At 41.8% G+C, this 14442-nt stretch overlaps 2 protein-coding genes across 2 annotated transcripts; one reads left to right on the forward strand and one right to left on the reverse strand.

Moving 5' to 3' along the window:
* The first annotated feature begins 829 nt into the window (after nt 1-829).
* Nucleotides 830-8865, forward strand: chga (chromogranin A). The gene is made up of 8 exons (XM_015053913.1): nt 830-958; nt 1206-1255; nt 2730-2823; nt 5053-5121; nt 5246-5332; nt 6443-6634; nt 7301-7710; nt 8340-8865. The coding sequence occupies exons 1-8, from the start codon at nt 913-915 to the stop codon at nt 8421-8423; spliced, it is 1032 nt and encodes a 343-aa protein (XP_014909399.1). The 5' UTR covers nt 830-912; the 3' UTR covers nt 8424-8865.
* Nucleotides 8866-11789: 2924 nt separating this feature from the next.
* On the reverse strand, nt 11790-14221 carry ccn2a (cellular communication network factor 2a). The gene is made up of 5 exons (XM_015053912.1): nt 13946-14221; nt 13568-13784; nt 13232-13483; nt 12925-13136; nt 11790-12821 (listed from the first exon to the last, which is right to left on the reverse strand). Exons 1-5 carry the CDS (start codon nt 14006-14008, stop codon nt 12525-12527), a joined length of 1041 nt encoding a protein of 346 aa, XP_014909398.1. The 5' UTR covers nt 14009-14221; the 3' UTR covers nt 11790-12524.
* Nucleotides 14222-14442: the final 221 nt, after the last annotated feature.

Consider the following 14442-nt stretch of genomic DNA (forward strand, 5'->3'; position numbering starts at 1 on the left):
AACACCAAAACATTTAACACTTTTAAATTTGCTGTGTGTTAAACTGAACTACAGCAGTACCACCTTACGGATATCAGTGACCATTAGTGAACAAAAAAAGAAGCGTGAAACTCAAACAAACACGCCACACGTTTCAGATTTTACAAACACGCCACACGTTTCAGATTTTGTAACGTTTTTCAAATTGAATTGTCACAGTTATGTTCTAGTTTGTGTTTGTCGCAGAAAATCTTAATAAAATGTCTTTAAGTTTATATCATTAGAAGATATAAAACAAGTCCAAAGGCTATGAACTATTTTTGCTCTTTAGCTGGTCACACGCATCACCTCCACAAATAAACAGAATTAAAAGCAACACGAAGATGAATAACAGTCACTCGAAAGCCCTGTTGTACTTCTCGTCATGATTTACCACTGTTTATGTGTTTGCAAATATTTGTTCAACCTAATGCACCTTCTCATTCCAGACCTTTTACCAAAAAATCTGTGGAAAATCAAACAAAAATGCTGAATGGCAGCCGGTTGTCACCCTCACCTGTTCACGCCCTGAAACCTACCGAGGTAAGCTCACGATGAGCGATGATGGCCTCTTGTCCCAGGATGATGTCATTTCCTCCCTCCACCTCGCCGTATAAGAGCGCTGCTGTTGCGGGGAAGTGTCAGCAGAGAGACTGGAGGAGGACGGGAGGCTGCCAGGTCGCTGGAGGAGAGAGAGAAAAAAAATAGCTCTCCAGAAATACCGAAAGACGACTAAGTTTTTTTGTTGTTGTTCAGAATGCGTCCGTAATTCGCCGTTTTATCGCCGAGCTTCTGATAATAATAATAATAATAAAAAAAAAAACAAGAAGAAAAAGAAAAAGCTTCGCTGTTTTTGCTTTATTCCTGGAGAGCTTCTTTCACCTCGTTTCCAACATGATCGGGAGCGGACTGCTTCTTCTCACTATTTTGTCCAACTGCGGTAAGAAATACATAAGTAACCCTGCGGAAAGTGAGGCGGGTTCTGACGATGAATCCAAAAGACGTGTCGCTGCAGAGGTTCAGCACCAAGGACAGCGACAAGCGGCGCGTCTCTTAATCGGCGACGAAGTGAATCTTTGGCACATTTAGTCCTGCTACTATCGTCGTTTTTTACTGACAGCTGCTGTGACAAAACAGCTGAGACAAAATGGGGTTTAAACACAAACCTGTTCTTACTTCTCTTGCAGTTCTGTCATTGCCAGTGACTTCAAGTCAGCTGGAGAATGAGGACGTGGAGGTGAGATGCTCTGATTGTACCTGTGATAGTAAGGCTTTACATAACACGCCCAACTTCTATTGTATCACCCTTAAAAAAAAAAACTAGAGCTGCTTTAATTTGAATGACCATGTAAAATCATAATGTTACGTATTACACTGAAGTTGTGCAGTGATTAGATATACTTAATCCTTGCAATTTAGTTCAAAGCACTTTCTCCGCTTGGGGACTTGCTCGGTTTGTGAAATCAATACATACTAGCTGGAAGCCCGCAGAGAGTCTTGACCTCCAGGATTTAAGATGGCAGGAATCCAGTTACCAGGGTAAAAGTTTTTTTTTTCTTTTTTTTTTTTTGTAAAATAGTGACCCAAGAATGGAAAGAAAGGATGTGGGGAAAAAATGTCAAATGAAGGAATGTAGAGCTTTTATTGATAAAGTCTCAGAATAATTTAGGTATCCTGGACTCTCATGCATCAGGATGTGCATGAGTAAAAATAATAATAATAAAAAAAGGCTCCCATGTGAAAAGAGAAAGTGGCTATAAGAAGGATCACAGGCATTCTGATGCATAGGTGCAAAAATAAATAAGTAAATACATAAAAATAAAACAAACATTTCAAAATGTAACATTTTGCATGGCAGTTTCTTTCAAATCAGAATTGAGCTTTAGAAAGTAATTTTGACAAATATAGACAAACGCATTAATAACGTCCGCTGTTGTTAGAATAAAGGAACTTGATAAAACAAAATCCAAACAGATCTTCGAATTGTTGAGTAAATTCAATAAACTGTATCCACATCAGCTAAATAATTAAATGTTTAAATATTCTTAGTACACCTTTATTTATCTCAGATTTAACAGCATCATCCCTCTTAACTGTGTGGTGTCCATGGATATCTAGCTTTCAATTAGACTAGAAAATGAGCTTCTTTTTAAAATTATTTTATTTTTTTAAAAACCCAAATATCGAACTTAAAGACATTCAAGTGAAAATGTTGAGTTGGTTACAGTCTGTTTGGTCAACTTGAAACACTTTTCAACCATATTTGGGTATCAGTGGATGTCTTTATGTAGAAGACTTTTCCACCTTTTGACATTTCAGCCATATTTTTACTTTGTTAGGACAGAAGGTAATGTTGTCTTTTCACAGTATTTTTCTCTGACTAAAGTGATAAGTTTAACCTAAACAAGAAAAAAAACATCAAGATCTTGTTTCAGTTTATTATTTTATTTTTGATGTAATTTTTTTGCAGTGGAGCAGCTAACAGCATTTATGTTGGCATCTAGTATTTGTCAGCATACTAAAAGTACAGTTTATGCTGCTGCTTTTGCTGAGTAAAGTTGCTATGCACTTAGTCACCACTAGGGGCACAGCAGTCCAAGTTGTCTTCTGCAGCCAGGTGAGCTACTGACTGCAAAGTTTTCCACAGAATAAAAAAAATCTGAACAAAAAGCAAGAAACATTTTGGGGGCTTTGCTTCTTCTTGTCCGCAGGTGATGAAATGTATCGTCGAGGCGCTGGCTGATGTTCTGTCAAGACCGAAGCAAGTTCCTGTCAGTCAGGAATGTCTAAACACTCTCAAGACCAGTAAGTCAATATGAGAAGTGAGACTGCTGTTAAATTTTCTGGGATGCGCGAGGAAGTAAATATTAGTTCCTACCATTTGATGAAAGCATTTACCAAAGTCTGCATGACTATTTCCATTTATGGAGGTCTTACAGCTGCAACTGGCTTCCAAAGTAAATTACATCTGTGGACTCACTATAAATTCCTTTGCATTTTAATTTTTTAGCCTGCTGGTTGCTCCCTTGAGCATGTTCAGTCGCATATTTTCAATGCTGATGGAGAATTTCTCTAATGTCGCTGTTGCTCCACATGTTCTCCAACTATTGCTAGCTGTTATTAAGTCATGGTAAATGAACAATGATGTGGAATCGTAAGCAATTTACATATCTTTAAAATAATGTCCTTCTAATCCTTTGTAGCTTTTCTGCAAACTATGCCTGAAGCTAAAGGATAGAAATGAGGAAAAGTTGTAAGTTGGGAAAATCCAGCTTGGACAAACAGATGTCAAAGCAAAGCAGATTTGATGGAAATTATGGATGTGAAATAAAGAATGCTTAAAAGGAATTGCAAAATGCTTTAAAAAAAAAGTACTAATTTAACGATGTGCACATGTTTGAAAGGTTATTACATCTTTAAAAAAATTTTTATCACCTTGGAAACAGATTGTTTTGTAATCACTATTTTTAGTCAAAACTGAATTTTATTGACACAATGCTAAATTACATCTGCAAAACCCCGAATTATCACAGACAATAAAAAACAAAAAAACAAATACAGTCTTACTTTTTATTGCTAATTAGTCTTATATTACCCTCTGTATGTCCTGCAGTCAAGTTGGCATCTCTTGCTTTTATAGATTCATGTTAAGAGAGCATCCAAATAAATGATTATTAGCTCACTTTGGAGAGATTATGCCCATAAATCAGTTATTTTTGCTCGCAGCTTTCTTTTGAAGGTTGTAAATCTTCAGTAGGATTATATTAAAATAATCACTTTTCGCTTTCTTGCTCTTTAAAACACTCTCTTAGATTTTTTTAAAATTAAATCTAAGAACATATTCCTGTAACTCCAGCAAATTAAAGAAAACACTGGCACTACATTCGTCTGGTTAGTGCAACTTTGCCCAAAGCAGTTAATTAAATTTTAATGAGATTCTAGTATCTTGTAGCTCTGGTGTCTGTGTGATGCAGTTGATGTTTAAACTGAACTAAATGAATTATTTTATCGTTTTGTGGTTATAGCTGTGGTCGTTAGTGGCAGAGTTTGAAATGAGGGGGACATGGCTCACCGCCTAGGGCGGCATCTGTGAGGGGGAGGCATTAGTGTAAGAAAACATGACTGTACATTTTTTGGCTTTCCAATGACATGATTTTTATTATTATTCTTTTGGTAATCATCTAGAGTGGCCTATCCTGAATCTTCATTGAACTATACTGGGAGATTTACAAAAGCTTTTTTTTTTTTTGTTTTCTATACCTTTTCAAACACGGGTTGCAAAATCTGCTTTGTGGTGAGATCTGGATTTTATTTTTTTAAACCAAGGAGCCTGCTCAAACAGAAACCAGAGCTGACAGCATTCCTAAAGGAGCCAGACTTCACAACCTGCAGTTGCATCAGTCTGAACAACGGCCGCACCGAGAGGTTAATGGATTGATGCAGTCACGGCTGGATGAAGACCTGCTGCAGAGCAGCATGCATGTCAGGGCCACTCGCTGAAGACTATTCAGTTACATAGGCATTGTTTTACCTTCATGCTGTCCTTGCTGTTTAAAAAAAAAAAAAAAATCAATCGGCACTCTGAGCGCTCAGAGCAGACACAGTGAGCGAGGGAAACAGTACACCACCAGATGGATGAAAAGAGAAGAGAGGAGGAGGAGGGAGGGAGAGAAAAATCAGAGAATTGTACAAGAGAGCCCACAGCACGGCGCAGGAGTGGCTGCTGCCTATGGAGTGCAGTGCTGTTTGTGGGTCAGCAGAAAGTCCACTTCTCGCTGCTGCTGTAATTCACAGAGGGAGTCGCTGCGAGCCGAAGTGATTCATTGTGTTTCTGCTTTGAAAGCAGTAAATTCACTGGCAATTAACTTCGATGAAATCCCCAAAGCGAATCGCTGAGTCTACTAAAACAAACAAAAGTCAAAACAGAACAAACAGATTTTGCTGCCTTTCTCCCAGCTTCACGTCTTATGTTTTTTTTTTTTTTTTTTTAATGAAACACCTAACTCTTAAAAACCCGTTTGCATGTCTGTGCAGACGAGAAGCTCCTCACCATCCTCCGGCACCATAACTTCCTGAAGGAGCTGCAGGAGATCGCTGCTCAAGGTGAGTCACTCATTAGTCACAGTCAGTGTGTGTGTGTGTGTGTGTGTGCTGAATGCAGGTGAAGTAGGAGGACAAGCTTAAAGCGTTTAAGTAACATTATTTGTTTATTGATTGACTGTTTTAGGTGATCACGAGAAAGGTCGGCTGCAGAAATACAAGGAGAAACCAACTCCAGCCACACAAGTCCTTCAAACTACAGCTGATGGTGCAGGTGAGTCTGATCAGCGACTCCGGAGAAAGTGCAAAATATAGCAAATATTGAATCAATATGTTTAAATGTCATCTGTCAAAAGTATTCAGATCCCTTGAGTAGGACCGCAGACATCTGTATATTTTTTTAAATTAATATTTTATATTAGTAGAGTTTGTATTTTGCAGATTTAACTCAATAAATTAGAATGTTTTTGAAAGATGAATTTATTTCAGGTAATCAGTGCTCTTAGTAAAACTACACACAGACAATGTTTGCAAACCTTTATTTCTGTTCATTAAGATAATTTTTTTTTGCTCACAAATAATGAAAACACACCTTTTAAGACTACAATGCTATATGATAAATATACACCTTTTTAATTTAGAAATGGACTGAAATGATTTAGTTTTCAGTTTCATTTACAACTGCAAGTCTTTATCAGCTTTGCACATCAAAAGAATTAATATTTTTCTGATTTATCTTTGCAAAATAGGTCAAATTCAGTCAGATTGGATGGAGAGCATCTGTGAAAATCAACCTATAACTCTTGATTTACAGTTGATCTGGACTTTGACTGGGCCATTTTAACACACTCAAAAGAGGTTTTGCTTCATCTGAAGCCGCTTGGTTGCAAACAATTTTATTCAGGGGCTTCGGAGTAAAAGGCCTGAGTACAAATGCAAGGCACGCTTTTTACATTTTTTATAAGTAAAGCAGATAAAAAAGTAAATTGAAAATGTGACAAAAAATTCCAGAGTTGTGTTTTATTGTTGTGTTTCATTCTTTCCTGCTTTACCGATTCAGTCAGGCGGTGAAAGAGTGCTGAGGTGAATTTTAAAGTGTGCTGATGTTTTCTGTGGACAGAATGAGGCCAGGCATAACGTGTTCCCACACTGAACTTCACCGGGCTTTTTATAGGCGCCGCAATGCTCCCTGTTATTCACAAAGAGGAAAACAGGCAATATAAACAGGAGTTATTGCAAAAAAAAAAAAAAAAAATAGTTGGATTGTGCTGATAACAGAACATATGAGCTTGACAGATACCATGTGGAAATATCGCTGTGATGAAGTGGAGGGAGAAGCTTTTAACATCAATCCCTTTAAGTGAAGTAAAGTCTCTGTTTTTAGATCGATCCATGTTGAAAGCTCTGGGAGGACCCGGCGAGCGATCCATCCTGTCCCAGAAGAAGAGGTCAGGAGAGCAGAGGGATGGGACCGAGGAAGAGTCACCTGAGGATGTGAAGAGGGACGAAGACGAGGCCGAACGCGACGAGGACCGAACGAGCTTGGAGGAGAATTCAGAAGAGGACGACGAGAGAGGCGAGCAGATTGTTGCTTCGAAACGGATCTGCTCCACAGAGCGATCCCAGACGAGATGCATTCTCATTGTCAGGGCTCGATAGTTCAGGTTGTCAGATTTATTTTCACTCGGGACATAAGGGGACATGTTGTCAAAAAAAAAATAAAAAATACACCAATGACTAACGATGGAGAGCTCCGTCTTGTATGCAAAGGGAGATTATAAACTGTGGCAGCTGCCATCACACTCTGCTGGAGGATTGATGGAAGTGCTCCCATATACATGATGAATTTCACTGTTTCTGCAGAGGGAGTGGAGCCAATATAGCTGCCAAGCTGACAGCACACAAACAGAATTGATTAAGTTTGTTCATGTGATAAAATTCAAATGAGGCCAGGGCCCGTAAATCTGGCTGGAAATCAATCAATCTTAGAGATCATGGTAATTGTCAGAAACTGAGCTTGCATTCCCAGAATTATGAAATGCATTGCAGAAAATAATCCATCATGATAAATATCTTATTGGCTCACTCACTGTTAATCCGCATAAAGCACAGACTGCACTTCTGGAGGCAACGCTGCCAGCTGGCAAGGGGGGGGGGTTATTACAGAGAGTGGGATCCTGCTGACAGGGTGGACTCCTCCCTGTCGTTTCTGCCCCCTAATTTCGATGTGTCATATTTCCAGGTGATCGGTCCAATAAAAGAGAGGATCCAAAACAAAAGACGGCGGGGGCAGAAAGCGAGGAGAGGAGCGACAAAAGGTCAGCGGTCTTCTCGCGAAAACACGATGGCAAGGAAGAGACGGAGGAGCAGACGGCGGTAAAAAGAGGGAGCAGGGAAAGCCTGCGTCACTTAACCCAGAGGGCCCGGAGCTGGCAGCAGAAGAAGAAAGCAGGAGGAGAGGAAGAGCCTCTGTCGGGGAGCCGGCAGGAAGTGTCTCACCATTCGAGGGAGGAAGCAGAGGAAGGGAAGCAGAAGAAGAAAAGAGATCCAGAAAGAACTCCAGAGGAGAGGGAGCTGCAGATGATAGCGCGGAGATCGCCGGAGGAGAGGAAGGTGATGGAGGAGGAAGGGAGTGGCACCAGGAGGTCGGAGGTAGGCTTTACCCTTCACGAAAAGTTTTAACTTGAATACAGATTTTCTTATCCCCTCCTTTTCCTCTATACTACCACTATTCTGGACCCTAATTGAACTCGGTTCATTATATTTCAAGTCATTTCTGCAGCAGTCTCATCTCGTCACATTTCTGCTTTATTTATCCAAAGATCAACCCAATAAAGAAAACATAAAAAGCATGCAGTTCACTCTTCTGCCAGCTTTTCGACCCACTCGTGTTTTCATAACAAGAACCAATCATGATTCAAGAATCTTGGATCTTACTGAACAAAAGCAAGTGTCCTGTTAAGCACGATGGTGTAATCACATAAAAAAAAAGCTGCGAGCACATTTTTAGATGCTCAGCCGTTGCGTCGCTTAATGTCTCCTGCTCACTGCATGGTTTTAAAGTCAAGGCCAAAATGTACGTGAAAATGAAGGAAAAAGTAGGACTCCCCCCCCCCCCCCACCCACATAGCTTGACTTGAGAGAGTTACAAAAGGATCCGCTTGTGACGTGACGGCTTCAGAAAAAAAAAAACAGCTGCCACGTGCTTTTTAGCCGCAGTTGCACAAATGTTACATCACTTTCATTGTGCGTTTGCCTCGCCTCCCTCATTATACCTGCAGGAGCCTGAGATTGAGAGTCTGGCAGCCATCGAGTCGGAGCTGGAGAACGTGGCCCAGAAAATCCACGAGCTGCGGCGGGGCTGAGAGGGAGAGAGCGGCCTGCCTGCCTCCTCGTCCTTCTGCGCTTCACCAGACGCCTGGTTTCCATAGATAGATCGTGCAAATGTGTGACAAGGTTTTATCTCTCCCTGTTTTTCCTCCAGAATGCTGCTCTGCTTCTTTAGTTATTTATTTATTTTATTTTTTTTTTAACATGGTTTCTCTCACGTAAAGTAGCACGCAGTAGATTGGAGCTAGATTTGCATCGGAACGCATTCCCACATCGCAAAGACAAATTCCTCAAGATATGTTTATGTTTTATGGCAGTCGTCTGCTCATTCTGCACATGCGTTTTGTCTGCTTGTCAGATTACAAAATGATTGATGCGAAAGGCTGGGACTTATCCGGGTAGGATAAGGCTGAGATCGTACACAATATGGCTTTGTGTAAGGATATAAATCTCTCTCTGGGACGGTAAAAAAAAAAAGAGGATAGAGGATAGAAATGATTCCCTGACGTGATAGAAACAACTAACCCCAATCAAGCCAAGGCAATAAGTTTAGATTTTTAGCAGGAAAAATAATTGTGTTGTATTCTAACACTGTACTGAATTTCTCTAAAAAAATAAAAAATAAACAAACTGATTCTGGAAGCCTCTTTTTAAAAAAAATAAAGTTTCTATATGCATATCTGTGATAACCCATAACACCACTGAATGTGAAGAAGATTAATCCACGTCTTGAACTGTGGAGGTTGCCACTTTTGCAGGTTTTCATCTCAAAGCAAATATTTACTTAAGGAGGAACCTGTTACAGCAGGAGTGAAACTAGTATTTTGCTGCAAAAAACAACATCATTCTCGAGAGTAGCTGAAGTTTGCACTTGTTTGTTTGTGGGCGTTGAGGCCGGCGTGACTCATCGGGATGACACATTGGCTGCGGACGCACTCTTATTGAGGGGTGACACAACGTTGCAGCCATTAGCTCCACCGTCGAAATCCACACTTTATTTGTCGCGAGGACTAATGCTAATGGGAAACCATCTAGTGACATTTTTTTTTTTTTGAATGAGACTCGCAACGTGGGCAGGAGAAAAAGTGAAGTGCAAAAGTTTATCTCCCTTTTTTTTATTACTCAAAATAGAAACCGTGGAAGCAGCTCAGAACAGGTTCGGAAATGAAGTTTGTATCTTTCTTTCACCAGACAGCAGCAAAATATGGACACAGTGAGTCATTAAAAGCCAGGTCAGGCAGGAAGATTCAAACTGTATATTTATGCAAGCAAATAACTCAGACAGTGTTGGTGATTTTCTGCTGAACGGTAACTCAGCATTGCATTTTCTTCATTATTACTAAATCCTATTTAACTCTAGTTATTTTTAAAATTGAAACTTGAAGTATGCTGCCGTTTACAGCATCCTCTTCGTGACTCCATCTGAGGTTTTGCCATGCCATCAACCCTGTAAAAGATTGCTGAACTCAATCTGAGTTTAATCCGCTTGAAACCTTGAGAGAAAATGTGCAGAACGCCTTAACGCCTTCATAAATCTTTACAGACACACACGGCAACCCACTTGCTCTGTTCACTGGTGAGAAAAATCAATTCCTTTCTGAATCTGCCTTGTTGGAAAGCTGCACACCTGGAGGGACGAGTGCCAAGCTCAAACAGCAAAACAGGAAAAACATGACGCTCTGTCGGTTTAGGATATATTGTCTCAAGTCAATTTAAGAAAACAAAAGTTGATGTATTAATTGAAATAAACCTATTTGCGGTAAATGAGCAATAACCGAACAATCTGTCACACATCATTTGGGGGCCTATCTGTAAATCAGTCTCTGCTTAAGGCCTCAGAAGATCTTGGAGCAGCTCTGGTCATTGCCCGAAACCAAAATCAAACCCTGGACTCCTTTCGCATTTGCTGAGCTTTCGTCTTTTTGTCAAGGGAAACCTTCAGTCTCTACATCACAGAGAAGCTCATCTGGAGCTAAAACAAAGTTTATTCTGTACTTGATGTGGAGCATGAGTCAGTGCAGGAGATGTTTCAGACACAAGATGGCAACATCGTACCTCCTTTTTTATTGGAAGCGAGTGCTGACTGTGGAGTCAGTTTACAAAGGGACTACAGTTTAACTGCTTTTGCTCTCAATGTTGATTGTGTGAATTTGTATGCAAAGGGTTACAATTTTTTGTTTGCATTTTTGTTTTGAATTGCAGAATTCTGTTATATCTCCCCCCACAAGGACATGCCATCGTACACCACTCCATAAAGTAATGTTTTTCCACAGCATAGCACTCCTGAGTTTGTAGTAAAATAATTGTTATTTGAGTCAAGGTGATCAAACTAAACTTGACAGACTGAGCAACGGGAGCCTTAATCTGAGTCGAAAAGCTCATGTTGACTCCTGAGAAGCTCAACAACTCTGATTTGTTAGTCCTGTTTAAAGTTCGCTGTAGGGAAAACAGCAAATGTACAAGGTGATCTGGTGAGGTGAAAGCAGAAAGTATCTTTTGGCAGAAAACTACCGCTGCAGATCACCGTGACTACGCCATGCCTGTGGCAAGCTGGTGGCAGCATCAAGCTGCAGGGCTTCTGGGAAAGAGAAATTGTTGAAGGGAAGATTGATGGAGCTAATAACAGTACGCTCCTAGTCAGAGGTTGCCAAAAACCTGGACACTAGAGTCGAGGTTCGGCTTCCAGAAGGACAGCAGCACTAAACACACAGTCAGAGCTACAACAGAGTGATTTAGAGGACATATACTCATGGATTATAATGGTTCAGTCAGTCAAGTCTTGAAAACTGTCACGCTGTATGAGCTTGAGTTGTTTGGCAGAGAAGAATGAACAAAATATCCAGTATAGTGCAATGCTGCTAATCAAATACACCAACACAAATCTGCACACATATCTTTTTTCTTCCTTTCACCATTGTTACTATTTTGATCTGTAGCTATTTTTCTTTTTTATTAATCACATTAGATTGTAAAAAAAACCCTACCTTGAGGCTTGTTGGTCTAATGTGACGTAATATGAAAAGTAATGGTATAATTTGTGTTAGCGGTTGCTGGTCAGTGGAAAAATAAAAATGACGCAACAGCTTTTTGTTTATATGTAGAGTTGAGCTAAGTCAGTGATTCTGAGGACATAAAAACAAGAGTTTTGTTTTTATAAAAAATATAAGACTTTATTTTCTGCTACACAGTGAAACATGCAACATTTTTGTCACACTTCTCAATAAAAACAGTACAAAAAAGCCCCCACTTCCACATCAACATATACTATAGATAGACTTTAAAAGCGCAGAACAAATTGGGTCTTTAAATTAAATTAAACTGTACAAATATTTACAAAAATTACATATCAACATGAAAAAAGGAATGAAAAATACAATCCTTCCAGTCTGTTCTTCTACTTCTTTTTTTATACATAATAGACCTGAATTAGTTACAGTCAACACATTATTATTATTATTATTATTATTTTGTTTACGTTCTTTTCTCAGTGCCATTGCAACTGCGTTCCTTATCTAACCATAAACTCAGCTGTTTCTCAGTTGGTTTCTCATCCACATGTTGGACCAAGGCTCTGACCTTTCCTCCACTCTCTAAGGGCACACACACACCCACACACACACACAAGGTCGACATTCAGTCCTGCACTCACACACACTCGCACAAGGACACATTCAGACCTGTTTGGACACTGGCTCGCTGTGGTCGGCATGCTCCCTCTACAGCTGCTGAGAGTTTGCAGGTCTGGTCTTTGGACTCAAGGAGGGGGCGGGGGGAGAGGGGGCTAATTAGACACCTCATTTAGAGAGGGGGTCAGTGTTTAAATATGCTATAAATATGCAAAAAGAAAAATGGATGGATTTGTAACAAGAAAAATAATGTGGAATGGGCGGAAAACACACAGTAGGTTTGTCATTTAAAAAATAAAAAGTTATAGTGCATAAAATCTTGTAGAGCTGCGGCGCAGCCCTCTGTCTGAGTCTATGCGGCTGACATGCTTCAGCCGTTCAGAGTCTCTGGACTACGTTTACAACGGGGCGGGGGGGATGACACGTTCAAAAGGCAAATATACTGAGCTGCAAACTGAGATGGAGTTCTGTTTCTTTTCAAGTCGTGGGCTTGGACTGTGCCTCGGCAGCTCACGCCATGTCGCCGATCATCTTCTTGTAATACATAGCCTCGAAGATGTCGTTCTCCCCGGGGCAGTTGTAGTGGCAGGCGCAGGACTTGATGAACATCATGTGCTTCTTCATCACCTGCCCGTTGGGGCACTTGAACTCCATGGGCAGGGTGGTGGTCCTGTGGGGGGTGCAGCAGCGGCCGTCCAGGCAGACGCCGCAGAACTTTGGCCGGTAGGACTTGGTGGTGGTGCAGCCCGAGATCTCAAACTTCATGGGCTTGGAGACCCGGGGAGTGCGGATGCACTTTTTCCCTTTCTGCAAGTAGAGAATGAAGGTTTAGCCGATTGCTCTTTGGTGAAAACATTGTGATATTGTTTCGTGAAAGTTCTTCAAGGGGCACATCTGAAGAAGAACTCACCCTGATGCTCTGCTCCAGCTGGGACTCGCATGGTCTCACCATGCACAGCCGGGTTTGCTTTTCGAGCCTGCACTCGTGGTTGTCATTGGTGACCCTGGTAGATATCCCAAGGCCACAGGTCTTGGAGCAGGCACTCCATTCAGTAGTCTGAACCAGGCAGTTCTCCCTCATCATATTAGGATCTGGACCATAAGTCTCCTCCTCTCTGTATGCTGTAAACACATGAAGAGACCCAGGATTAGACAAGAGCTCTGAGTACGTCTTATTGACGTGGGAAGACATATAAAGGACGTTTCTCTTCACTCACCGGCCAAAGCAGTGTCTGCGAAGGAGTTCTTCTTGGGAGATTCACATATCCACTCCTCGCAGCACTTCCCGGGCACCTTGACACGTTTTGGCATGGGGCAGTCTGGGCTGGGCAGCCGGATGTCCATGGAGCAAAGCGGGACGCAGCCCACAGCTCCGTCCAGACAGGTACACTGGTACTTGCAGCTGCTCTGGAATGACTCTCCGTTTTTGTACACCATGCCGCCAAACACGCAGGTCGCTCCCTCCCGAGCTGCAGAGACAAAGTTCAGTTTAAGGTTCATGCTTTCAGGACGACCTAAGGTGACAGACAATCGAGAAGGACCTGTCAGCTCACCTGTGCACACTCCGATGCGTCTGTTGGTGGGGGCTCCAAAATCACAGTAGAGACCCTTGTGGGGGTCACAGACGTCTTTCTCGGTGCAGAGCTCTCCCATCTGTTTGGCACACACCCTGCAGCAGCCGCAGCCGTCCAGCACTAGACTCACTCCCGGGGGACACTGAGGCGGGGCGGAGGGGCAGGAACACTGGCCGCTACACTCCTGACCTGCAGCCTGGGACCAAAGACACACACACACACAGGTAAACATCATGAGCACATGGCTCCACTTGGACAGGGATAAGCAGCTGGTACACTCATGGTGTATGGTGATATTTGAGGTTAAAACTCATGTTTAGAAAATGAAAATAGCATCGGTGAATTGTTTGAGCTTACCATGTAGGAGAACATGACGCACAGCACAGGGAGCAGGATTGTTTTCTTCATTCCAGCAGACATCGTTTCTAGTTCTCAGTTACAAATTCGGATTCTTCCAAAGCCTTCGTGGAGAAAGTCTTCCTTTAGTCTCAGAGCCCGAGCCTGTGAACCTCTTACGGTGAAGTTAATCTCTTGTCAAGCCGCTGCTCCGGTCACACTCTTCCTTGTTTCTGTTCTCGGTGAAAGCCGGAGTTCAGCTTCGGTAGAGGAGTTGATCTGAGTTCTGACTGCACTCTCCGGCTCCCTTTATACTCCCCGGCCCTCGCGGCACGTCACTGGGGGCTGAATGGAGAGCCAGCCCTGGACAAACATGGACATGCTTGGCATTCTTTCCTCGCTTCCTGACCCCCACTCCAGACATCCCACATTCCTGCTGTCTGAAGGCAAGGCTCTGCTGCTCGGGCCAAACAACACCATCTCTCTTCGAGAAGCTTTCATCTGGGATGGAAGGATAA

This window comes from Poecilia latipinna, unplaced genomic scaffold (assembly GCF_001443285.1).
Source record: "Poecilia latipinna isolate Pla-1442-1.1 unplaced genomic scaffold, P_latipinna-1.0 Scaffold1213, whole genome shotgun sequence".
Taxonomy (NCBI): Eukaryota; Metazoa; Chordata; class Actinopteri; order Cyprinodontiformes; family Poeciliidae; genus Poecilia; species Poecilia latipinna.

Excerpts from the sequence above, each read along its gene's own strand:
- ccn2a (XM_015053912.1), bottom strand. The coding sequence starts at position 14,008 with ATGTCTGCTGGAATGAAGAAAACAATCCTGCTCCCTGTGCTGTGCGTC. Across the intron at positions 13,785-13,945 it reads GCGTCATGTTCTCCTACATG|GCTGCAGGTCAGGAGTGTAG; the intron begins GTAAGCTCAAAC and ends CTTTGGTCCCAG. Across the intron at positions 13,137-13,231 it reads CGCAGACACTGCTTTGGCCG|CATACAGAGAGGAGGAGACT; the intron begins GTGAGTGAAGAG and ends ATGTGTTTACAG.
- chga (XM_015053913.1), top strand. The coding sequence starts at position 913 with ATGATCGGGAGCGGACTGCTTCTTCTCACTATTTTGTCCAACTGCG. Across the intron at positions 959-1,205 it reads CACTATTTTGTCCAACTGCG|TTCTGTCATTGCCAGTGACT; the intron begins GTAAGAAATACA and ends CTTCTCTTGCAG. Across the intron at positions 2,824-5,052 it reads TCTAAACACTCTCAAGACCA|ACGAGAAGCTCCTCACCATC; the intron begins GTAAGTCAATAT and ends ATGTCTGTGCAG.